This window comes from Pipistrellus kuhlii, unplaced genomic scaffold, assembly GCF_014108245.1.
Source record: "Pipistrellus kuhlii isolate mPipKuh1 unplaced genomic scaffold, mPipKuh1.p scaffold_m20_p_42, whole genome shotgun sequence".
Taxonomy (NCBI): domain Eukaryota; kingdom Metazoa; phylum Chordata; class Mammalia; order Chiroptera; family Vespertilionidae; genus Pipistrellus; species Pipistrellus kuhlii.
Genome location: NW_023425543.1, coordinates 1333209 through 1358215, shown reverse-complemented (window position 1 = coordinate 1358215; position 25007 = coordinate 1333209). Strand labels below are relative to the sequence as shown.

The following is a 25007-nucleotide window of genomic DNA, read 5'->3' as shown; positions in this document are numbered from 1 at the left end:
CAGTCCGCAGCCCCCACGCAGGGGAAACTCAAAACCCTAAGAAACGTTCAGTCCATGAGCTCCAGGAAGATCAAGGCGGACCCAGGCAGGATCGGGGCAGGTGGACGTCTAGTTAAAGTTCACACAATCCCAGGAGGAGCCCAGGGGGGGACTGACCTCTGGGTGGTGGGGTACAGCTCCACGGTGACCACGTCCAGACCATTCCAGGCCGCGATGCTGGCCCCGCAGAACAGGCACTGCCAGCCGATCATCGCAGACTCGCTGTTGCCGAAAAACAGGAAGAAGCAGCAGACAGCGGAAATCAGCATGGAGCCACCTGTGGAGGGAGGGAGGGAGAGAGGGCACGGGCCCAAAGAAACGTGAAACCCGTGACTCAGACGAAATTGTTACTCACACCCTTTGCCCCATCTCCTATTCTCAAGTAACAGGCCCATCTGGCCCAGCCGGTGTTGCTCAGTGGTCAGCCTACGAACCAGGAAGCCACAGGTTCGATTCCTGGTTGGGGCCCATGGCTGGGTTGCAGGCTCCATCTCCAGTAAGGGTTTTGCAAGAGGCAGTCGATCAATGATTCTCTCTCATCACTGTTTCTCTCCCTCTCTCCCTCTCCCTTCCTCTCTGAAGCCAATTTTGCTCGCTCAGAGATGAGAGCATCGGTCACTGAGGTTCGATTCCTGGTCAAGGGCATGTATTTCTGTTGCAGGTTCAATCCCTGGCCCTGCTTGGGACACAAGTGGGGGCACCCAACTGATATGCCTCTCTCACATCAATATTTCTCTCTCTCTCTCTCTCTCTCTCTCTCTCTCTCTCTCTCTCTCTCTCTCTGTGTGTGTGTGTGTGTGTGTGTGTGTGTGTGTGTGTGTGCTTTCCTGTGCAAGATTTCTTTTAAGAAAAAGAAAGAAAAAGAAAAAAATGCCACCGCACGCCTAAAGTCACGGCCTTGGCCCTGACAACTCACCGATCATCTTGAGCCTCCCGATCCTGTCCATGAGCAGGGCGGAGATGATGTTCCCGGGCAGGACAGACAGGCTGCCGAGGAAGCTGACCAGGTAGATCAGGAAGTCGTTGTCTTGCTCCAGGTCCATGTGACAGCCCTCCTTCTGCTCCAGAAAGGTCGAGTTGATAAAGCGACAATCGATGAACTTATGCTCGTAGAGGTCTGGGGAGAGAAGGAAACCTTGGGCTCGTGTAAAGCTGAGTAGGGATGGGGGCGAGGGGATCAGGGCAGAGCAGGGGTGAAGTAGGGCTCCTTCCATGGCTGACCTGCACCAGCCTCTGGCCACCAGACAGTCTCTAAGTCAAGGTGGCGCTCGCCAAGGTGTGGATGGAGCGAAAATCCTCTACAAATGCAATGACCTGTTCAACTCTGATTGGGGAGAGCAAATGAAAGGAGCATTCGCCCTGACTGGTTTGGCTCGGTGGATAGAGCATTGGCCTATGGACTGAAGGGTCCCATGTTCGATTCCAGTCAGGGGCATGTACCGTGGTTGCGGGCACGTCCCCAGTAGGGGTTGTGCAGTAGGCAGCTGATGGATGTTTCTGACTCTCTATTCCTCTCCCTTCCTCTCTGTAAAAAAATCAATAAAATATATTTTTTTTAAAAAGAAAGAAAGAAAGGAGCATTCACTGAGAGGCTTGTGTAAATACATCATCTCTCAAGCCATGTGGCGGTCCTCTGAGGTTACCCAGTTTACAAAAGCCAAGGACAAAAGAATTCGATCCAGTGAGTCGACCACCCCAGAGCCCATATAGAAACCTGAACGTTCTTCAAAATAAAGGTAATTTGGTCAGTAGCTTTCTTTCTGGGGTGGGATGCAGGGGCCAAGGCAGGGGAGATGAATGGGAGAGCACAGAGGATGTTTAGTGTTTGCAGGGATCCCCCTGTTAAGAATATGCAAACAGTGCCCGGCTGGTGTGACTCAGTGGTTAGAGCCTTGGCCTGTGCAGGGAAAGGTCAAGGGTTCGATTCCCAGTCAAGGGCATGTACCTGGGTTGCAGGTTCCATCCCAAGCCCCAGTCGAAGCACATGTGGGAGGAAACCAATGGACATGGGAAAAGGTAGGCCACATTTTATATATATATTTTTTTTAATATATTTTATTGATTTTGTACAGAGAGGAAGGGAGAGAGATAGAGAGCTAGAAACATCGATGAGAGAGAGTCATCGATCAGCTGCCTCTTGCACACCCCCCACTGGGGATACGCCCGCAACCAAGGTACATGCCCTTGACCGGAATTGAACCCGGGACCCTTCAGTCCCCAAGCCGACGCTCTATCCATTGAGCCAAACCGGTCCCGGCAATATATATATATATATATATATATATATATATATATATATATATATATATATATATATATATTTTATTGACTTTTTACAGAGAGAAAGGGAGAGGGATAGAAAGTTAAAAACATCGATGAGAAAGGAACATCGATCAGCTGCCTCCTGCGCACCGCCCACTGGGGATGTGCCTGCAACCAAGGTACATGCCCTTGACCGGAATCGAACCCAGGACCCTTGAATCCGCAGGCCGACGCTCTATCCATTGAGCCAAACCAGTTTTGGCGGTAGGCCACATTTTAATCACAAATAATAATGCATAGAACTCATTATTATTGCACATGTGATAAGACAGGTGCAGATCAATGAAATGACTTGGGAAGGGCTGTGCAAGGCATCTGCATGGTACCTGGGGTGGGAACCATAGCTCCCCCCTAAGGCTCGGCATGGGTATCTGTGAATACGTCACTGCTCCTAAAGCTTATGACTATTTTGGTTCTTAGTTAAGACTAGTCCACCGCCATGACAATTTCCCCGCCCTGCCCCCATTCCTACCTGTGTTATAAAAGATGGTGGATTCAATGGTGCAGTTTTTGAAATAGGTATCTGTGGATGTCACATCTTCAAAATAGCACTCATCAAAGAACGTGTCTTCAAAGAGAACGTGCTTGAAATACATCTTTGTGAACCTGTGGAAAGACATTTTGTTCCTGAGAGATCCCTCCGGGGGGAGAGGAGCCTTGAGAGCAAAATGAAGACCACAGAAAAGCATAAAAAGGGAGAACTACAATCCAAAGGTGCTAAAATATGATTTTCAGCCCAGGGAGCCTAGGACAGTGGTCGGCAAACTGCGCTCTCGAGCCACATTCGGCTCTTTGGCCCCTTGAGTGTGGCTCCTTCCAAAAAATACCACGGCCTGGGCGAGTCTATGTTGAAGAAGTAGCGTTAGAAGAAGTTTAAGTTTAAAAAATTTGGCTCTCCAAAGGAATTTCAATCGTTCTATATTGATATTTGGCTCTATTGAGTAATGAGTTTGCCGACCACTGCCAGAGGTGATGAGGGATGACTGGGAGCCAATTTGACAAAGGCAGGGCCTCCCGGGGAATTAGAGGTCTCTGGCAGCCGTGGGAAGTTGTGGGACCACCATATTCTTGGAGCTCATTCCCCCCGCCATGAATTCCTATCTGTCCAATGGCTCTCTCCCAAGCACAGACCCCTGGACCATCAGCTGATCCGGGGACCGTCTGAGTCCCTCACATACTTGTCATTCACAAGCTTGCCGTGCTGGTGGATCTGGTTTTCCATCGTGAAGTTGATAGTGGCGCCGAACACGTGCTCGCCGAAAAACACCTTCATCTTGGACTTGTATTCTTCCTCTTGGAAGTACCGGATCATGTCGGGGAACCAAACGGTCAGGCCGTAGTAACTGGAGCAGAGAAGACAAAAATACGTGAGCAAATATTATTACCTCGTGAGCAGAATCTGCATTCCTAATTTGAGGTAGATAACGCCCCTTTTAAACATATTATTATCGTTGGCTACTAGAAACGCTCATCCAAGCATGTCAAACTCAAAGGCTAACAGGGGCCAAATCAATGAGGCGTGCAGCCTGTGGGTCACGAGTTTGACATGGATTGCTCTAATCAGATAACATATCCTAGTAACAGATCTAAGGGGGGAAATTCATTACTATCTCCCTAGATGCGGAAAAGGCATTTGATGAAAAACAACATTCATTCCTGGTGAAAAATACCAATAGATTGGGACAAATGAAACGAACAGTCCAACCCACTGGTTTGGCTCAGTGGATAGATTGTAGGCCCGAAGCCTGAAGGGTCCTGGGTTCGATTCCAGTCAAGGGCACACACTTCAACTGGTTGCAGGCCCGATCCCCATCCCTGGTTGGGATGCCTGTGAGAGGCAACCAATCGATGTGTCTCTCTCACATCGATGTTTCTCTCTGTCTCTCCCCATCCCTTCCACTCTCCATAACATGTAAGAAATGCATCTCTCAGCTCAAAACGCAGGGTTCTGCACCAGCCCAGCCACTCTGAGCCTCTGGGCAGCGTGGGAAGGCTGAGAGGCAGCTCCACGCCAGAGCAAAAAGGTGGCTCCAGCCAAAACCAGTTTGGCTCAGTGGTTAGAGCGTCGGCCTGCGGACTGAAGGGTCCCAGGTTTGATTCCGGACAAGGGCATGTACGTTGGTTGCGGGCACATCCTCAGTAAGGGCTGTGCAAGAGGCAGCTGATCGATGATTCTCTCTCATCGATGTTTCTAACTCTCTTGCTGTCTGTAAAAAAAAATAAGATATATATATATTTTTTAATCTATAATAAAAAGGTGGCTCCAACCAGAGTGAAGGCGGTACCGGCAGCCAGAGTATGGAAGGCTCATTCTTGCACGAATCTTCATGCATTCTGACCCAAGGCCCAGGGAGAGGAACCTTAGAACAGAATGCCAACAGCAGCACAGGCATCCCGCCGTCACCAGCAAAACTGGCCTGAGGCTGAAATTCCCCCTGTGGCCTGCCTCCCTGTGGAATTCCGATGACAGGAGTAAAAAAATTTTACTATAGACGCGACTAGAGCACCTTGCCTGTTATTTGCGGCTGAAAGCACCAGTCCTATTCAGACTCCTAATCACCATCCTCAGTTTAGAGATGAGGCCCGTAAAGCTCAGAGAAATCAGCGCGTCGAGTAAGAACGTACCTTAACGCCATCGTGAACCAGACCACGGCCAGAATCAGCGTGTTCATCCGGTAAGGCCCCAGCAGGCAGTACTGAGCGTTATCCCAGACCTGGAACCCACACCAGACAACGGGGGTTAAAGGCAGGAACGGGGACTCGGCAGAATCATTTCTAAGGGATCCTAATGAATGGCCTAGGCCCGTGGTCGGCAAAGCGCGGCTCACGAGCCACATGTGGCTCTTTGGCCCCTTGAGTGTGGCTCCTTCCACAAAATACCAAGGCCTGGGCGAGTCTATGTTGAAGAAGTGGCGTTGGAAGAAAAGTTTACGTTTAAAAAATGTGGCTCTCCAAAGAAATTTCAATCGTTGTGCTGTGGATATTTGGCTCTGTGGACTCATGAGTTTGCCGACCACTGGCCTAGGAAGCCATGGAGAGAATGGGTAACGTTATTTCCCAAGGGTGGCAATCGTGTTCCAAAGAAAGCATTTTCTCTTCTCACTGGCTGGCCTCACCCTCTAACAGTCCCACAGCGTCTTCCCTGGAAACACAACAATATCCCATGTGTGTGATCAAAAGCACACTGAGTGGGCCCTGGCCGGTTTCACTCAGTGGTTAGAGCATCGGCCTGTGGACTGAAAGGTCCCAGGTTCAATTCCAGTCAAGGGCATGTACCTTGGTTGCGGGCACATCCCCAGTGGGGGGTGTGCAGGAGGCAGCTGATCAAATGTTTCTCTCTCATCGATGTTTCTAACTCTCTATCTCTCTCCCTTCCTGTCTGTAAAAAATCAATAATATATATATAAACATAAACTGTGCACCAACGGATGAGGACAATGGGGCGTGGGGAAAGGGCAGAGGGTGGGGTGGGAACCTGGTGGAGGAGAGCAATGGAGGAGGACAAAAATGAGGAACATTGCCGAAACCGGTTTGGCTCAGTGGTAGAGCATCGGTCTGTGGACTGAAAGGTCCCAGGTTCGATTCCCGTCAGGGGCATGTATGTTGGTTGTGGACACATCCCCGGTAGGGGGTGTGCAAGAGGCAACTGGTCGATGTTTCTCTCTCATCGACGTTTCTAGCTCTCTATCTCTCTCCCTTCCTCTCTGTAAAAAAAAATCAATAAAATATTTTTTTAAATGAGGAACATTTGTAATAATAGGAACAATAAAGATTTATTTTAAAAAATTATATATTTTTTATTTTTTATTTTTTTAATAGAGAGAGTATGTAGCTCAAGGACTCACAGCAAGTGAGAGGTGGACATGGGCTGAGACCCAAAGGCCCCCATGCAGGGCTGCTTCCTCCCCATCACACTGTCTTGGGCGGATGGGGATGTTCAAGACTTTCTCCCCTGAGGCTACAGCTTCCCACAGAGCCCCGGCTCTCCGCCATCACACGTCCCCAGGCGTACCTGCTTGAACGTGGTCTTGAATCTGACCAGGCAGCGCTGGTACCAAGTTCCTGTTGCGCTTTGGATCTCGAAAAACTCGTCCATTTGCTTGGGGGTCTTGATGTGGGAAACCTGTAAAGCAAAGATGAGCTCGAGGATCTCACCCCCACTTTGGGCCAGACTTTTCCATTTGCGGCTTCGTGGGACGGACTTTATTAACATATGGAGGGCCCGAGGAGCCTGTGGTGACCCTCCAGCTCGGAGATGCTTAACCAAAGGTGTGCACAGCATTGCTTTGGGATATTTGTCCCACTGCCGGCAAAAATGAATCAGTTGTATCCCTAGTCAAGCCTTGAAGTTAATTCACTAAATTCCCGTGGATATCTGATTTTCCCACAGGAGGGTTGACTCTGCCTTGAAATTCATATGTCTGTCTTCAATGGTTATTAACACCACATGAGTCTAGAATCCATGTATGCAATACTGTGTGTGTGTGTAATAGGAAAGTGGGGTTTTCTATGTAGGACATTTTATTTTATTTTATTTTTAAATATATTTTATTGATTTTTGTACAGAGAGGAAGGGAGAGGGAGAGAGAGTTAGAAACATCAATGAGAGAGAGTCACCGATCAGCTGCCTCTTGCACATCCCCTACTGTGGATATACCCGCAACCAAGGTACATGCCCTTGACTGGAATCGAACCCGGAACCCTTCAGACCCAAGCCTACGCTCTATCCATTGAGCCAAACTGGTTTCGGCTATGTAGGATATTTTAAAAACACAACAGAACAACCCTAGCCAGTTTTGCTCAGTGATTAGAGCATTGGGTTCAGATTCTGGTCAAGGGCACATATCTTGGTTGCAGGCTCCATCCCCAGCCCAGTCAGGGTACCTGTGGGAGGCAACCAATTGATGTGTCTCTTTCACATCTATATTTCTCTCTCTGTATCTCTCCCCATCCCTTCCACAATCTCTAAAAAAAAAAAAAAATCAATGGAAAAAAATCTCCTCAGATGAGGATAAAATAAAAAGCATGCTTATGGCCCTAGCTGGTTTGGCTTAGTGGAGAGCACACTGGCCTGGGGACTGAGGGGTCCCAAGTTCGATTCTGGTCAAGGGCACATGCCTGGATGCAGACTCAGTCTCCAGTGGGGGTTGTGCAGGAGGCAGCCTATCAATGATTCTCTGTCATCGTTGATATATATATACAGATATAGATATAGATAGATATAGATATAGATATAGATATAGATATAGATATAGATATAGATTAGATATAGATATAGATATAGATATATAGATATAGATATAGATATAGATATAGATATAGATATAGATATAGATATAGATATAGATATAGTTATAGATATAGATATATATCTTCCCCCCTCCCTCTATGTAAAAAAAATCAATAAAAATATATATTTTTAAAAATAAATAAAAAGCATGCTGATGAACACTATGAGGCAACATATAGAATACTCATGAGAACTCTTAAGTAACAAGTATTTGCGAATACATGCAATTATGTTATCCCCTCATGAACACAGCTAGTTTTGTCTTTCATTATTATTGGTACTGAAAAGGACATCCATCAAAATGCAAAGAACTTATTATGATAAGACTTTTATCAGGGGTCTTACTCATAATAGACAAATTTTCTGGGGTGTGCTTATATAACAACATTATTTTTCAGCAAACCAAACCAGAAAAGGGGAGAAAAGCCCCTGTTGCTGGCATAGGTGACCCCCACTCACCGTGAACACCTTCTCCGGGGTCCCCTTAGCTCTCATGTTGGTGTCATGGACTTGCTTGAGAATCATCCAAGCTTCGTCGTGTTTGCCCATCTGGTAAACCAAGGAAAGACAGGTGAGAAGCCCTTTGCTGATGAGTGCTGACACCTGAGTTTGAGGCGACGGGATGTGAACTTGCGACTGCATAGGGCTTGTGAATGATGAGAACACGTTTCTGTCCCCAGCGCACGGTGGAAGGATTATAAGGTTGTGCCTTCAAGATATAAATGCTCAGTAGGAACATCATTTTGCACTGCAGCTGCTGGAGCTGTAAGGTTGAATGGGCTCCTGGGTGGAGGACATTTAGTCACTGACAGGATAAAGCAAAGATGCCCTCACCGTGGTGGCTCCGTGGATAGAGTGTCGGCCTTGGGACTCAAGGGTCCCAGGTTCAATTCCAGCACATGCTTGGGTTACAGGCTAAATCCCCCCCAGTAGGGAGTATGCAGGAGGCAGCCAATCAGTGATTCTCCCTCATCATTGATGTTTCTATTGATATGTCTCTCCCTTCCTCTCTGAAACCAATAAAAAATATTTTAAAATAAATAAAAATAAAATACAAAACCCTCTCCCTGCTGCATCTGTGTCCTGGTCAGAGGGAAATTTCACTCTGAAGGAAAGTCAAGGAGTTGGCCCACCCACAAGTGCACTCAGACTTGGGGCCGCTAGAGCCTGTGAGTCCTACTGCCCCTCTGCCAGCCCAACCACTGTCTGACCACCGCACGCAGCAGACCCCGAGGTGGGAGGCTCCAGGGACTCGTCTCTCAGGGGCTCGTCTCCCAAGACCTCTGCCTTTGGGAGCAGAGGGCTCTTGCATGGCTGAGTCCTGAAGCAACAAGCGTCATCCCAGATCTCCCTGGGAGAAACGTCACTTGGCTTTGCAGAGCCTCATACTCGGGATCCAGAGAGAGTGAGGGGCGGAAGCCACTCAGGCCCCACCCCCCTTTGCCCAGCGCGTGGTGAGCTCCTGAGCCCCCTGCCTAGGCAGTCCGTGAATCCAGGGCAAGCCACCATCACAGACAGCAGAGCGAGGACGAGGGTCTAGCACATGTGTCAAACACAAGGCCCGCGGGCCAAATCCGTCCCGCCAGGCCTTGCAATGTGGCCCACACCGCGCTGTCATCACTGCACTCCGCTGCGTTTCCATCACAATGACAGTTTATGACTGTTCAGTAAACCATTCGGCCCGCGATTTAGGCTGGATTTTAGATTTTGGCCCCTTCTCTGATTGAGTTCGACACCCCTAGAAGGGGCTGAGGACGCACAGCCAGCTCCGGGCGCTGTCCCATCGCCATTCCGATGTGGGGCCGGCGCGCTGACTCACCTCCAGCAGAAACCGCGGGCTCTCGGGCATGAACCTCAGGGCCACCAAAGACACGGTGCAGGGCAGCGCGCAGACGATGACAAACACCCTCCAGCTGTGGTAGTGGTAGTGGGTGCCCATGCTGAAGCCCCAGCCTGCCAAGAGGAAATGAGAGGGTGACACGGGGAACTAGGCTGAGGACAGGAGATGTGGTTTGGATGCAGGTGCCATAGTAACAAGGGCGCCCCACCCCCACCCCGGGGCGATGGAAGCCAGCACGCTCACCATAGTGCGGAATGATGGTCCAAGCCATGGCCGACGCATAGATGCCCCCGGTCATCCAGAAGATGCCCAACCAACTGAGGTGCTCCCCGCGCTTCTCCCGAGACAAGAATTCAGAGAAATAGGCAAACACAATGGGCAGTGCTCCACCAATACTGCAGGAAGGGATGGGGGGGAGGGGGGGGGGAAGATGCCAGAAGGAAAGAATCAAGTCACACACTGAAAATGGTCACAGCGGAAACCAAGCGGCCTCTACCCCGTCCGTAGGCTCTGGTGTGAAAGAACCAAGTGGATTTGAAAGACTGGAGGAGGCCCTAGCCGGTTTGGCTCAATGGATAGAGCATCAGCCTGCGAACAGAAGGGTCCCCGGTTCGAGTCCGGTCAAGAGCATGGACCTCGGTTGCAGGCTCCTCCCTGGCCCAGGACACGGTTGGATGCATGCAAGAAGCAACCAATAGATGTGCTTCTCTCACACCGATATTTCTCTCTCTGTCTTTCCCTCTCGCTTCCACTTTCTCTAAAAATCAATGGAAAAAAATATCCTCGGGTGAGGATTTTTTAAAAATATATATATTTTATTGATTTTTTACAGAGAGGAAGGGAGAGAGAGAGCTAGAAACATCGAGGAGAGATAAACATCGACCAGCAGCCTCCTGCACACCCCCTACTGGGGATGTGCCCGCAACCAAGGTACATGCCCTTGACCAGAATCGAACCAGGGACCCTTCAGTCCGCAGGCCGACGCTCTATCCACTGAGCCAAACCGGTTTCAGCAAGGATTTTTTTTTAATTTTTTTTTTTTTTTAAGAAAAGAAAGACTGACAGAGACAGCATCATGTTATACTGACATTAACTGAGGGTAACTTTCTAAGGGTAACACCAATACAGTGTCTTGGAAGTCAGATTAAAAACCCAGTCCCGGGATCTTTTGGAAGTACCGCCCAGAACTGGAGTTCCAGGACAGTGGTCGGCAAACTCATGAGTCCACAGAGCCAAATATCAACAGGACAATGATTGACATTTCTTTGGAGAGCCACATGTTTTAAGCTTAAACTTCTTCTAACGCCACTTCTTCAATATAGCCTTGCCCAGGCCGTGATATTTTATGGGAGAGCCACACTCTAGGGGCCAAAGAGCCGCATGTGGCTCGAGAGCCGCAGTTTGCCAACCACTGTTCCAGGAGGGCCCAGCTGAAGAACCAAGACGACATACCCGATGCCTGAGATGAGTCGGCAGAAGAGGAAGGCGCCGTAGCCCTGCACGAAGGAAGAGATGGAGGCGAAGGAGGCGTTGAGGGCCAGAGACATGCTGAGGACCCTCTTTCTCCCCAGCTTATCCGCCAGGCCCCCCAGGACGAAGGCCCCCGACATCATTCCGAGGTAGACTATCATCCCTGTTGGGAAAGGGAGGGGCGGGCATGGAGAGAGAAGACAAAACATTAGAGTCAGGGCAATGTTTTGGAAAACCCAATGCCCCTTTTATTTTTTTATTTTTTTTTTATTTTGTTTCTCTACAACCTCGCCAACACTTGTCGTTGGTTGATTTGTTGGTGATAGCCATTCTGACAGGAGGGATTGAGCATATCAGCTTGGGTCATTTCTGGGGTCTCTCTTCTGTTCCATTGATTTATATGTCTGTTCTTGTACCAGTACCAGAACATTTTGAGCATCAGCTCAAAAAGTTGTGTTTCCTCCAACTTTGTTCTTCGTTCTTAAGATTGCTGCAGCTTGCCCTAACCCAGTGGTTGGGTTTTCTATTCCTTGCTCAGCTTCCTCTTCTTCTGGCACCCCTATTATGCAAATGTTGCTTCATTTCACGTTATCCCAAAGCTCCCTCAGATTCTCCTCCTGCTTTTTAATTTTTCTCCAGTTGCTGCTCTGCTTGGATGCTTTTCTCTACCTTGTTTTCTAATTCGCTGATTAGGTCCTCAGCTTCTTCTAATCTACTGTTGAAACTTTCTATTGTGTTCTTTATTGCAGCTATGTCATTCTTCATTTTATCTTGATTCTTACACGTTAGTTAATTTCTCATCGAGACGTTTGAGCATCCTTATAACCATTATTTTGAAAACTGTAGAAAAGCATTTAAAAACACTTGGAATTCACTGCTAAACTGTTGCACACTGTGTATAAAAAAAAGTGTTTGAAAACAGTTAGAATTCACTTCTAAAGAGCTGCAAATTGTGTAGAGCAGTGTTTGAAAACACAATTCACATTTAACAGAGCTGTCAGTTGTGTAGGAAAGTATTTGAAAACACTTAGGATTCATTCTTACTTCATTGGGTTTCAGTAAACTGCTTCACCACAGTTATAATTACTAAATGATACATATCCTAATTGTGTGATAAATGCTCCAGCAAGCTCCCCAAGTGAATGAAATTATATTACAGTATTTCACAGAAGTTAACAGCTTTCCACACACTGGGTTAACCTATGTATTCCTTTAAAGTGGGGATCATCTTACCAATAGATAAAGCATGATAACATATAAACAATATATTCATAAACACGAATAACTAACTCTGCCTGAAACTCTCATTTTCATGCTTTAAAAAGCTACGCATTGTGGAGAAAAGTGTTTGAAAACACTGTATTCTTGACTTAAGAGGTGCTTATATTTAAAAAAGTGGAAGCACTTGAAATTCTTGTTTTAAGGAGTATGCTTGGTGTATGAAAGTGTTTGAGAACAGTAATTACTGTTTTAAAAAGTGCTCATTGTTTAGGAAAGTGTTTGAAAACCTTATTGCACCTAATGCCTCACTATCATGCTGTTCTCAGAATTTCCACAAGAGGGCTCTGTTGCACCTAATCCCACACTAGGGTGCTGTTCTTAAAAACAAAAACAAAAACAAAAACAAAAAAAATTAAAGAGAAAAAATATCCTGGGATGAGGATTAAAAATAAACAAACAATAACCAAAAAACTAATAAAATTGTGTTGGTGCTTAAAAGCTCCAGTTGACAGCCTTGCTTCTCAATTCATTTCTTCTGGTTGTGTATATTCAATGCCTTTTCCCTCCAGGAATAATTGTTTATGCAGATTTAAAAATTTATATCCTAATTTTATTCGTAATGACTCTATATATCAGAGGCCAGCAAACTAAAGCCTCTAGGATAAGTACTACTCATTGTCTTTTTCTGTAAATAAAGTTTTATTAGAACACAGGTACTAATGTGTTGTGGTGAGTTTTGTTTACATATTGTGTAAGGCTGCTCTTGTGCTATACAGGCAGAGTTGATTAGTGATGACAGAGACCATCTGGACCCACAACGCCTACAATATTTATTTTAGAAAACATGTTTGCCACCACTGCTAGAAAGCAAGTCCTAGGGACCAGAATAGCACAGGTATTTCATAGCCTGTCATAAGTCTCTGTGTTTGTTAATACCTGCTCTATGTAAGCTCCTTGAGAGGCAAGGATTGTGTCTGTCTAGTTCCTTATTTTCTCCCCAGGGGCTGAACATAGAGATGAGCACATGGAATACAAGTAGCAAATATTTGTTGAATGACTAAACTACTTTGCTAGATAGATTTTTAGTTCTTGGAGGCCATTAAGTAGGTTTCAGTCTTGAGTCAGAACCTGACACCTAGTAAGCTTTCAATAACTGTATGTTTGCTAAAGGATCCATTGCATAGCCTCTACATTTGGAGAACGAATGGGTTTTGCAGGACATTTAATGACCAGGACAAATCCTTATCCATATTCTGATGAATCTCTTCTCTGCCACAGTTCTTTCTCAAATTTCACAAAATCCTCCCTGCATCAAGACCTGATGGATGACACTGGCTCTGAGTGCTCGCCTCATTGATTTGCAAAGCTGGGCCTCCACCCTACAGAATTCATCTGTGCTTCACCACGTGACTCTCAACAGCCTGCAGGGCTCCATGGGTGTGCTCAGCCCAGCATCTATTCCCAAGACAGGTGGGATTGGGCAGACTCACACTTGCACACAAGAGAAACCAGCAGCCGAGTAGATTCTGGAAGGACACAGAGGAAAGCATAGTATAGAAGAGATCTTGGCCTGCCATTCACAAAACGTATTTGTCACTTGGGTATGGAAAATGGTTTAGTATGAAGGAGAGAGAGTCCGACCAGCATGGCTCAGGGGTTGAGCACTGACCTATGAACTAGGAAGTCACGGTGTGATTTCCAGTCAGGACACGTGCCCAGTTGCAGACTCAATCCCCAGTAAGGGGCATGTAGGAGGCAGCCAATCAATGATTCTCTGTCATCGTTGATGTCTCCATCTCTCTCTCCCTCTTCCTTCCTCTCTGAAATGGATAAAAATATATACACATTAATATGAAGGAGAGGGAACTCAGACTCTCAAGGAGGCCACAAGATTTGGAAAAAGACCTAAGAGCTTGCCCTAGCCATTTTTGCTCAGTAGGTAGCGTGTCAACCTGAGGACTGAAGGGTCCTGGGTTTGATTCCAGTCAAGGGCACATATGGAAGGCAACCAATTGATGTCTCTTTCTCACATCAATGCTTCTCTCTCTGTGTCTCTCCCTCTCCTGTCCACTCTCTCTAAAAATCAATGGAAAAATATCCTCGGGTGTGGATTAACAACAACAACAACAAAAACAAAAAAACTAATAGCTTGAGTATCAAACAAAACTGAGTAGAATTCCAAGCTCCAATTTTCATCAGCTGTCCAAATGTGAGCCAATGAATTAATTTCTCTAAGATAAAAAAACACCTTCATGGCAAATTGTGTGTCCAGTGATGATGTTGAAAGGATATTATGACAGATTTAAGGTGCCTAACACTGACAGGTGCTACATACACGTACTGTTCTTTCCCCTTCATATTTCAACGCCAGGAAGAGAAGGATCTTTGGAAATTTCCACTTACCAAGCATTCCTTTCTTGGAACTGGACAGGCACATGTCCTTCTCTGCGCTAGGCAGGGCAAAACTCACCACAAACACCTCCACCCCATCAGCCATCAGGGCCAAACCCAAGACGAAAAAGAGGACCCACTGGAAGCGCCCGTGGCCACACTCGTCCATGATGCTCTCGTACTGATGAGCCAACTGCTCCTCATCTTCCAGCCTCTCCGCCATCAGGTCTGCCTGGGCCCGAAGGTCATCCTCCCTGGAGGACGCCATCTTGGCCTTCTTGGTCTTGACATCATCCGGGTGAGGGATGCCCTGGTACTCCCCCTCATAGATCTCATCCTCTTCGTCATGGCCTTCGGTGACGTCGCTCTGGGCGTCTTCCTCCGGGTTGGACTCATTGCCGGGATAGTAGCCATCCGTGTGGGCGTAGCCCTCATAGTTGTCCTGATATTTGTAAGCATCCATTCCTTGGTTCCGCAAACTGCGTGGTCACCTCTCAAGCTATGCCTTGGGCACCGTTGTCTCTACGTTCGGGCTGTTTCAATAACCATCATCCATCCTCCGTGCAGAGGTTTAAATGTAGAATGTGTTTGTGTGACTTCTTAGGTGAAAATAACACCTGTATTCTCCCCCTATGTCCCTCAGCTAGAGCAGATCTGTGCAAGGCAAACCTAAGGATCCTTTTGCACTCAATGTCTATTGGAAGTCTGAAATTTTTCCAATCCTGGTCTGTCTCCTTCAGAGATCCAGAGAGGTTGTGTGTTGGAGGGAGGGGGATGCGTTGATTAGAAATGGGTCCAGCTGGGTTCCTCAACAAGGTGCTGGCAGGAACTGGCAGCTTGCTGACTGGCCTGATTCGTTCTGTTCTGAAGGTTATGGCCTGGAAGTACAAAGAGAAAGAAAAGAGGGTTACAAACTGCTAAAATTCTAACAAAAATAAAAATTAAATTAAAAAAATAAAAATAAAATTCTAAACAAACTCTCTCAGGATTAAATATATTTAGTAATGCCAGTGCCTCATGTGGAAGGTGTAGGAAATCTTGATGAGACATTCAGATTCATGGTGAATTAATGAAGACTGAATCAGTGAGACAAAGAATAAGGGAAGAAGAAAACAGTGTCAGAGAAGCCCTTTGAAATGTTGATTCACTCATAAAAGGGGTCAAATCTTGTATGAGAATGAAACAGCCCGGCCAGCATAGCTCAGTGACTGAGTATCAACCTATGAACCAGAAGGTCATGGTTTGATTCCTGATCAGGGCACAGGCCCCGGGTGGGGCCTGGATCCCCAGTAGGGGGCGTGCAGGAGGCAGCTGATCAAGGATTCTCTCTCATCATTATAATTTCTCTCTCTCTCCCTTCCTCTTGGAAATGAATACAAATATATTTTTAAATCAAAATAAATTTGATTTCAAAGAGGTTTTTTTGGTGTGTTTTTTTTCTGATATGTCTTTGAGTTAACATTCAACTGGATGGACAGAACATCTGTTTCAAAAGAAAGCTCCGGGGACAGGATAATTTCCAATATCAGATCTCTTTTAAAATGAAAGAAACTTCTATGAATATTTATTGTTATCAAGGTGGACCGGAATAATTTTATTATTCTGACATTAATAGATCCAGGGTGTACGTCTGTTCTCTTGGGTAGATTTATGCAAAAATAGTCTAAGAAATCTTAAGACACCGTGGTGACATTTTGACTTTGAGCTTCTAAGCAAACATGTGAGGAGATGAAATGCATTTGCTTCTGACTGCCTGAATTTTGAGTAAAGTGGTGAAGGTCAGATAAGTTGGATGCCAATGATAAAATGGACCATATGGCTTTGAAGTAGCGAATAAGTCATGAGTCAGCACTTTTCAAGTTCACAAAGAAGCACCTGGCCAGCAGTGGAAAAAAACAAGCTAAAGAAAGAGAGAAATTGGGCAAGAAAATGTCCTGGGGTGATGGATCAGAAGTCAGTGTAGGCTCTAAGAGCAGGACCTTGGGGAAAACGTGAAGAGTAAGAAATTTTTTTAAAGATAAAACATATCTATTTTTTAAATAATTCTTTATTGTTGAAAGTATTACATATGTCCCCCCATCGGCCCCTCCAGCCCGCCCCTGCCCCAGGCCCTCACCACCCCCATTGTCTGTGTCCATGGGCCATGCATATATGCATACAAGATCAAGAAAGGGGTATTTTAGAGAGCATTACCAAAGCCAATCCCCCCACCCAAGGAATAAATCTGACCCTAACATTAAAAATGAACAGTAATACTATTCCATCAAATCTCACAATAGCTGACATCCTTTGCTCATGATGCAAAGGTGCTAACAGGTAGCATTTATTGAAAAGTCACTGTGTTGCCGAAACCGGTTTGGCTCAGTGGTAGAGCGTCGGCCTACGGACTGAAAGAGGTCCCAGGTTCGATTCCAGTCAGGGGCATGTACCTTGGATTCGGGCACATCCCCGGTAGGGGGTGTGCAAGAGGCAGCTGACCGATGTTTCTCTCTCATCAACGTTTCTAGCTCTCTATATCTCTCCCTTTCTCTCTGTAAAAAATCAATAAGATATATTAAAAAAAGAAAAAAGAAAAGTCACTGTGTGCCAAGCACTGTGTTAAGCATTTTATGAGCACATTTATTCTTTAATTCTTGAGCTTTGGAGGTGGGAATCACTATCATTCCCATTTTTCACATGAGAAAACAAAAGCACTGAAAAAACTATGTTTTTACATGTTTGCTTAAAAGCTCAAAGTCAAAATGTCACCACAGTGTCTTACGATTTCTCAGACTATTTTGCATAAATCTACCCAAGAGAACAGACATTTACACTGGATCTATTAATGTCACTATAATAAAATTATTCCAGGTCCACTTGCTGAAGGACATGTAGCAAATCCATGAGGGTGCCCAGGGACAAACCTGGAAATGTGACTCAGAACCCATGCACTTCACTACAAAACTGTACTTTGGTATCCACCATGGACTAAATTGCTTGCAAGTTGAACAAAAAGTTTCATACAGTTCAACCTAATATACTTTTAGATTTAAGGTCTTAAAAATGCCTATTATGTAAATATACATTTGCTAGAGGCCCAGTGCATGAAATTCGTGCATTCCAGGGGAGGTCCCCTCAGCCTAGCCTGCACCCTCTGGCAGTCCAGTAGCCCTCAGGGGATGTCCCACTGACGGCTTAGGCCCACTCCCTACAGTCAGACATCCTTAGCACTGCCACAGAGGAAAGAGAGTCTCCTGCCACTGTGGCTATACTCTCCAGCCTTGAGCCTGGCTTCTGCATTGAGCATCTGCCCCCTAGTGGTCAGTGTGCATTATAGCAACTGGTCATTCCACCATTTGGTTAATTTGCATATTAGCCTTTTATTATATAGGATACCCCTCTCTCTGTGTCTCTAATGTGCAATCCCACTTCCTTCAATAGTAAAATCTCATATCGTGAACCATTCAGGTTCTCACCAAGCCTATCCTTGGTTAGAACCTGCATCACAGGATTGTCCCACAACCATGGGGATAAGGATCCTGTAGCATCAGGGACTGTCTTAACCTAGGAGTGTTTTCTTCCTTTAAGCACTGCTTCTGAGTAGCCTAAAGCTTTTTATTTTTTTTTTTTCCAGTTTTATTTTAGCTCCTTATCTCCAAATGATGACTCACCCAATTAACCAATTACATAATAATCCATTTGAAAAGACAACGGACAAGTGGAATAATCCATTTGACGACCATCTTGAGGTTGTTACTTCTCTGAGTAGAAGGGTTGTCATCTGTCACTTTCTCCATGTGGGAGTTACAGATGAACATTTATTGGGTTATTTTTAAAGTAATGTAAGAAAATTCATAGCATCTGGTCTCTTAGAACAGAAAGAAGTTAGTTCAAGCTGGATTATAAGTCTCTGCAATCCATATCAAGAGAGAGAGAGAGAGAGAGAGAGAGAGAGAGAGAGAGAGAGAGAGAGAGAGAAAGAGAGAGAGAGAGAAGAGCAAGTCTTTTGGACTTCCCCATAGACTCAGTTCTACCACTGAATCACTTTTATTGCACTTCACAATTACTTTGCTGCACAACCGCCCAGACATTTATCCAGATGACAAAGGAAATGAAAGCCCAGCCCCAGAGCTGTGTGAATGGCAATGAGCAAGCAGATCAAAGACATAAAGAAGCCGCATCCACATTCGCTTGTGATTAACAGGGGGGAAAACAGAGCGGGAGGAAAATGACTGTTTGCCAAGGACAGGATGGAACACAAATTGGATTTTCCTCCTGGCCTTTGAAAATGTTGACATTTTCATCTGCTCATCATTTCAACATGTCTTGTTTTCACAACTTGCTTAACACACTAGATAACTGCTTGAGCCCTCTTCTCCACCCCCCAACCAAAAAACAAACAAACAAACAAACAAAAACACCACATAAGATCATCAGGACTTATTTGATTGTTGGTCTTGTTAAGAAGATACTATATTGCCTGACCTGTGAACAAGAAGGTCACGGTTCGAATTCCAGTCAGGGCTATTTTGGAAAGACAATTCAAAGAGGGGGTGAACCAAGGAAGCAATGGTATATCTTCAGTAATCTCCATTTTTTAAATATATTTTACTATTTTTTTACAGAGAGGAAGGGAGAGGGATAGAGAGTTTGAAACATTGATAAGAGAGAAGCATTGATCAGCTGCCTCCTGCATACCTCCTACTGGGGTTGTGCCCGCAACCAAGGTGCATGCCCTTGACCAGAATTGAACCTGGGACCCTTCAGTCCGCAGGCCGATGCTCTATCCACTGAGCCACACTGATTAGGGCCATCTCCATTTTTGATCCATGGAGCAAGGTAGATTCACAAACAGCCAAGCACTTTATTTACTTTATTTTTATTTTTTTAGTTTTTTATAATATGCTTTTATCTATTTCAGAGAGAGGAGAAGGGGAAGAAAAAGAAAGAAACATGGATGAGAGAGAGAGATATCCATCAGTTGCCTCCTTCATGTCCCCCACTGGAGATCCAGCCTGCAACCTCGGACCTAACTGGGAATCGAAGCTGCAATCTCTCGGTGCCTGAGTCAATGCTCCACCAACTGAGCCAGACTGGCCAGGGCAACACTCAACCGCTCGAAAACACTCACAGGAACATGGCTAATGCACTGAGTTTTGTCAAAATGCCCAGAGAAAAGAGAGCACGCAAAGCCACGAAACTGGTCTGTGTGGGCGATGCACAGGACTTTTCATGAGAGCAAGAGATTGCTCTCAGGAAAGCCGCAGCAATTCATGTACATCAAGAGGAGAGATGATGGCCATTTAAGCGGACTCCGTGTGCTTTATGACTGCAGGCGCAGCCTCTGAGCCTGTTCCCAGCACAGGCTCGGTGAAAATTAGCTGCCAACTTGATACACGACCCGAACCAGCAGACCAGGGCAGTGGAAAGCGTCTGACATCAACGGCAATCTATTGCACTGAGAGAGGCTGTTGCCAGAGTTACTGCGGAGGCAGAAAAGGCAGCATGGCCCAGACATTCAAGACCCCAGCCTAGGTCTCCCACCAGCTCAAAAGTCCAAACAACCCGGCTGGTGTGGCTCAGTGGTTGAGCATTGATCCATGAACCAAGAGGTCACTGGTTTGATTCCTGATTCCCGGTCAGGGGGCAGCTGATCGATGATATTTCTCTCTTATCGATGTTTCTCTCTCAATCTCTCTCTCTCTAAAAATCAATTTAAAATATTTTTTTTTAGAAGTCTAAATACCAATGTGTCTGTGCTCAGAAATAATGAGACAAAGTTACTCTTGTGGCCCAGTTGGTGTGGCTCAGTGGTTGAGCATAGGCCTAGGAACCAGAAGGTCACGGTTCGATTCCGTGGTCAGGGCACAGGCCCGGGTTGCAGGCTCCATCCCCAGCGTGGGGCCTGTAGGAGGCAGCGAATCAATGATTCTCTCTCATCATTAATGTTTCTCTCTCCCTCTTCCATGCTCTCTGAAATCAATAAAAATATTTTTATTGTTTAAAGTATTACATGTAGCAGTACATATATCTCCTTTTTCTCCCCACTGACCTTCCCCCAGAATAAAAAAAAATTAATATATTTTATTGATTTTTTACAGAGAAGAAAGGAGAGGATAGAGTCAGAAACATCAATCAGCTGCCTCCTGCAAGCCTCCTACTGGGGATGTGCCCGCAGCCAACGTACATGCCCTTGACCGGAATAGAACCTGGGACCCTTCAGTCTGCAGGCCGACGCTCTATCCCCTGAGCCAAACCGGTTAGGGCAATAAAAATATTTTTTAATGTTATTCTTGTGAACTGCTTACTACGTGCTTTACACTATGTGCACAGTGGCTTTAAAACTCAGACCTGAGCCGAAACCGGTTTGGCTCAGTGGATAGAGCGTTGGCCTGCAGACTGAAAGGTCCCGGGTTCGATTCCGTTCAAGGGCATGTACATTGGTTGCGGGCACATCCCCAGTAGGAGGTGTGCAAGAGGCAGCTGGTCGATGATTCTCTCTCATCGATGTTTCTAACTCTCTATCCCTCTCTCTTTCTCTCTGTAAAAAAAAAAAAATCAATAAAAAAATATATTAAAAATATATTAAAACTCAGACCTGAGTGATTTCAGTGGACAGATCCCTTACACTGTACTCATCATCCTCAGAGCACCCCCACACAACGCCCTGAGCAACCTGGGGCCCACTCTCTGCCCCCCAGAGCCTGGTAGATTTGACCAAGCACAACTGGTTGTGTGTTGCTCTTCCATGTGAATGCATCCCAGAGCCAACGGCTGCATCTGCTAACGCTCTAGGCGCCCTCCATGAAAACCCAGCCTATTCATCACCGCTTCAGGGAAAAGTCACCTCCTGGATGCGCGGTAATTAAAACAGCAGAAATAGGCTTGAGGTGTTCATTACAGTGGCTTCCCAGTTTAAAAAAAAAAAAAATGAGGAACAGGCCAGCTGCCAAAGAAGACTCAGCATCACAGAATAAAGAGAGGAAAGTAGAGAAGGGCAGCATCTCTCTCTCTCTCTCTCTCTCTCTCTCTCTCTCACTGCTGTCTTTGCCTGAGAGACGTTCCTCTGCTGAGGCGCAAAAGGCTTAGTGGCCTTGGGGCTGGCCACGGGTCAGAATCTCTCTCTCTCTCTCTCTCTCTCTCTCTCTCTCTCTCTCTCTCTCTCTCTCTCTCTCTCGGCCTTGCCCACGTTACAGCTCCCTAAGGACAGGCCTTTCACCATTAGAAAAGATGTGCCCTGCCCATCCATTATTAAGCAGGGCTTTCTATCAGGGAAATGCATGCCATGTTCCTAGTATTCGACTTTTTTATTATTATTATTTATCGCCAGTTCCATCTATTTGGAAAGAATGAGAGGATGCCTCAGTCATTATTGCTTTGCGCATTCTGTTCCTGTCTTCTCCCCTCGCTTTTCCCCTTAATTGCGTTCTATGCCTTTTGGAGTGGTCCCATAGTTTTTGGCTATCCCCCCCCCCCTTTTTTTTTAATTTTGGTGTTATTTTTTTAAAATATATATTTTATTGATTTTTTTACAGAGAGGAAGAGAGAGGGATAGAGAGTTAGAAACATCGATGAGAGAGAATCATCTGTCCACTAAGCCAAACCGGTTTCGGCCACAATGATTCTTTTATCCCTGTTTGAAAAACAGCTGAACAAGCTTGCACTGGACAACATAACAGTCTCACATTCAATTAGGTGGTAGGTGGGTGGGAGGGTGGGTTCCAGACCCTGGGTCACTCCCTGAGCCACTCCCTTGCTCCGACTCTGTGCAGAGAAAAGAGGAAGAAAAAAAAAAAATCCCCACCTCCAAGCTGCAAAGTTAATTTTCAAGGGAAGAACAGAACAGCTTTTGCATTCTGACACTTCCTCCTCCTGCTCTCACGTCCCACCTTCTCCGAGAACAGCCGCCGAGGATGACTCACTGGTGGGAGAGGATGGAACCGCTCCTGGGAGGGGCCGGCCATCGCTGCCAGAGACGGCGGAGGGCTGGGGATGGGCTCTGTCCCCAGAGGGTGGAAACCCACGCTCTGCCCAATCTCAGGCCGGCTTTGAGCCCTAGGGATCAGCCTGAGAAAGATAAGTGCGCACAGATGTGGGCTCCTTTGTCCCCTCCGGATGTGCGCGAATATACCTGGGGGATGCTTTGCTCTGCAGAGCTCCGACTGTCATTATTTCCTCCTTACTCCCAAGTCTCCTCACAGTCCATAAATTACTTGTCATTTCAAGGCTTAGAGAGAGGGAGAGGAGAGGAGAGAAAAAGCTCCAATAACTGCTCCCGACTCCATGAAGCTTGGCAGAGGTAACAAAGAAATCTCCATTAATCCCCTGGGACTATTGGGGTCTGCACACCAACAGGCAGCAATCAAAATCGGAACTTTGCTTATAAAAGCATCGTGCGTGCGGGAGCCCAGCAGAAGGCTTAGGCTAACTACCTCCCTCCTGCCCTAGCTGCTTTGGCTCAGTGGAAAGAGTGTTGGCCTGCAGACTGAAGAGTCCCAGGTTCGATTCCGGACAAGGGCACTTGCCTGGGTTGTGGGCTCGATCCCTAGAAGGGAGCGTGTGGGAGGCAGCCCATCAGTGATTCTCTCTCATCATTGATGTTTCTATCTCTCTCTCCCTTCCTCTCTGGAATCAATAAAAAATATATATTTAAAATAAACAAATAAATAAATACCTCCCTCCTTCTTCCCCTCCCCCTACCCAACCTTCCCTCTGGCGTCTCAGTTCCCTCCCCATCCACACACCCTTCTGGGCTGTCCTTGGGCCCATCCTGTGTCTGTTATTCCTCTGGGGTGTTTATTTTATTTCTCATCCAAGAGGCTATTTGTTAAGAGAGAGAGAGAGAGAGAGAGAGAGAGAGAGAGAGAGAGAGAGCTTTTCTTGACCTAGTCGGCAAACTGTGGCTCAAAAGCTACATGGGGCTCTTTGGCCCCTTGAGTGTGGCTCTTCCACAAAATACCACGGCCTGGGCGAGTCTGTTTTGAAGAAGTGGCATTAGAAGACGTTTAAGTTTTAAAAATGTGGCTCTCAGAAGAAATTTCAATCGTTGTCCTGTTGGTGTTTGGCTCCTCTTGACTCATGAGTTTGCCGACCACTGGCCTAGTCTGTTTGTCTTAATTAGATAGAGCATCGGCCTGCAGACTGAAGGATCGTGGGTTCCATTCCCGTCAGGGCAAATATTTCCGTTGGATGCAGGTGGAAGGAAACTATGGATGTGTCTTTCTCACATCGATGTTTCTCTCCCTCTCTTTCTCCTCCTTCCATTCTCTCTAAAAACCAATGGGGGGGGGGAATATCCTCAGGTGAAGATTCACACACACACACACACACACACACACACGGGAGAGAGAGAGAGAGAGAGAGAGAGAGAGAGAGAGCGAGAGAGAGAGAGAGAGAGAGAGAGAGAGAGAGAGAGAGAGAGAGAGAAGAGAGAAGAGAGAAGAGAGAGCGCTTTCCTTGTCTTTTTTCTAAAATGAGGACAGGGTGGACCATCTGCTTTCTGAACACCCACGGAGCCTTTCTGCCAGAGGATGCAAGAACTGCTGGACAGCGCCACGGGCCTGCAGGTCTGGAGAACAGCAACAGCCGCGTCTGCTCGCCAGCCTCCACAGAGGGCACCTCCTAATGAGCTCCTCCTGCCATGGCCTCGCCAAGGGCGCCGGCATCTGTTTCCTGCCTGGCCTCTGCCCCTTAGTGAGAACATTCCAGAAATGCTTACATCCACCGCCCACGCTCCCCAGCCCATCCCTTCCACAGTTGTTGTTTCTCTAAAGAGAAAGTCGAACCCTAGCCCGTTTGGCTCAGTGGATAGAGGGTCAGCCTGCGGACTCAAGGGTCCCAGGTTCGATTCCGGTCAAGGGCATGTACCTTGGTTGCGGGCACATCCCCAGGTGGGGGTGTGCAGGAGGCAGCTGATGGATGTTTCTAACTCTATCCCTCTCCCTTTCTCTCTGTAAAAAAATCAATAAAATATATTAATTTTAAAAAGAGAGAGAAAGTCAAGCATCCGCCTTGAGGTCCCCAGTGCCTCAGAATGGGACTCTATGTGGAGATGGAGCCTTTATTATACAATATATATTGACTTTTTACAGAGAGGAAGGGAGAGAGATAGAGAGCTAGAAACATCCATGAGAGAGAAACATTGATCAGCTGCCTCTTGCACACCCCCCACTGCGGATGTGCCCGCAACCAAGGTCCATGCCCTTGACCGGAATCGAACCTGGGACCCTTCACTCTGTAGGACAATGCTCTATCTACTGAGCCAAACCGGTTTTGGCTGGAGATGGAACCTTTAAACAAACAAGGGATTATGTTCAATGAGGACCTTGGGGCTGCCCTCAACCCAATCTAAGGGAAGTGCTTCTGAGAAGAGATTCGAACACATGAAGAGACACCAGAGGTGCTTACACATGGAGGGGTGGTCACGTGAAGAGGCGTCAGCAGGGTGCCATCTGC

General features: G+C 46.5%; 1 protein-coding gene across 2 annotated transcripts in view; it reads right to left on the bottom strand.

Annotated features, from left to right (window-relative positions):
* SV2B (synaptic vesicle glycoprotein 2B) overlaps window positions 1–25007 on the bottom strand; it is a 39003-nt gene that overhangs the window by 963 nt on the left and 13033 nt on the right. For both annotated transcript variants that reach the window (XM_036411850.2, XM_045572017.1), the window contains exons 2-12: window positions 14586–15451; window positions 10944–11124; window positions 9735–9886; window positions 9471–9604; window positions 8111–8200; window positions 6374–6484; window positions 4987–5075; window positions 3540–3704; window positions 2834–2967; window positions 956–1156; window positions 157–316 (exon numbers count right to left, since the gene is read on the bottom strand). In XM_036411850.2, the coding sequence (XP_036267743.1) occupies window positions 157–316; window positions 956–1156; window positions 2834–2967; window positions 3540–3704; window positions 4987–5075; window positions 6374–6484; window positions 8111–8200; window positions 9471–9604; window positions 9735–9886; window positions 10944–11124; window positions 14586–15036 (1868 nt within the window). In that variant the 5' untranslated portion in view covers window positions 15037–15451. The remainder of the gene's footprint in view (window positions 1–156; window positions 317–955; window positions 1157–2833; window positions 2968–3539; window positions 3705–4986; window positions 5076–6373; window positions 6485–8110; window positions 8201–9470; window positions 9605–9734; window positions 9887–10943; window positions 11125–14585; window positions 15452–25007) is intronic.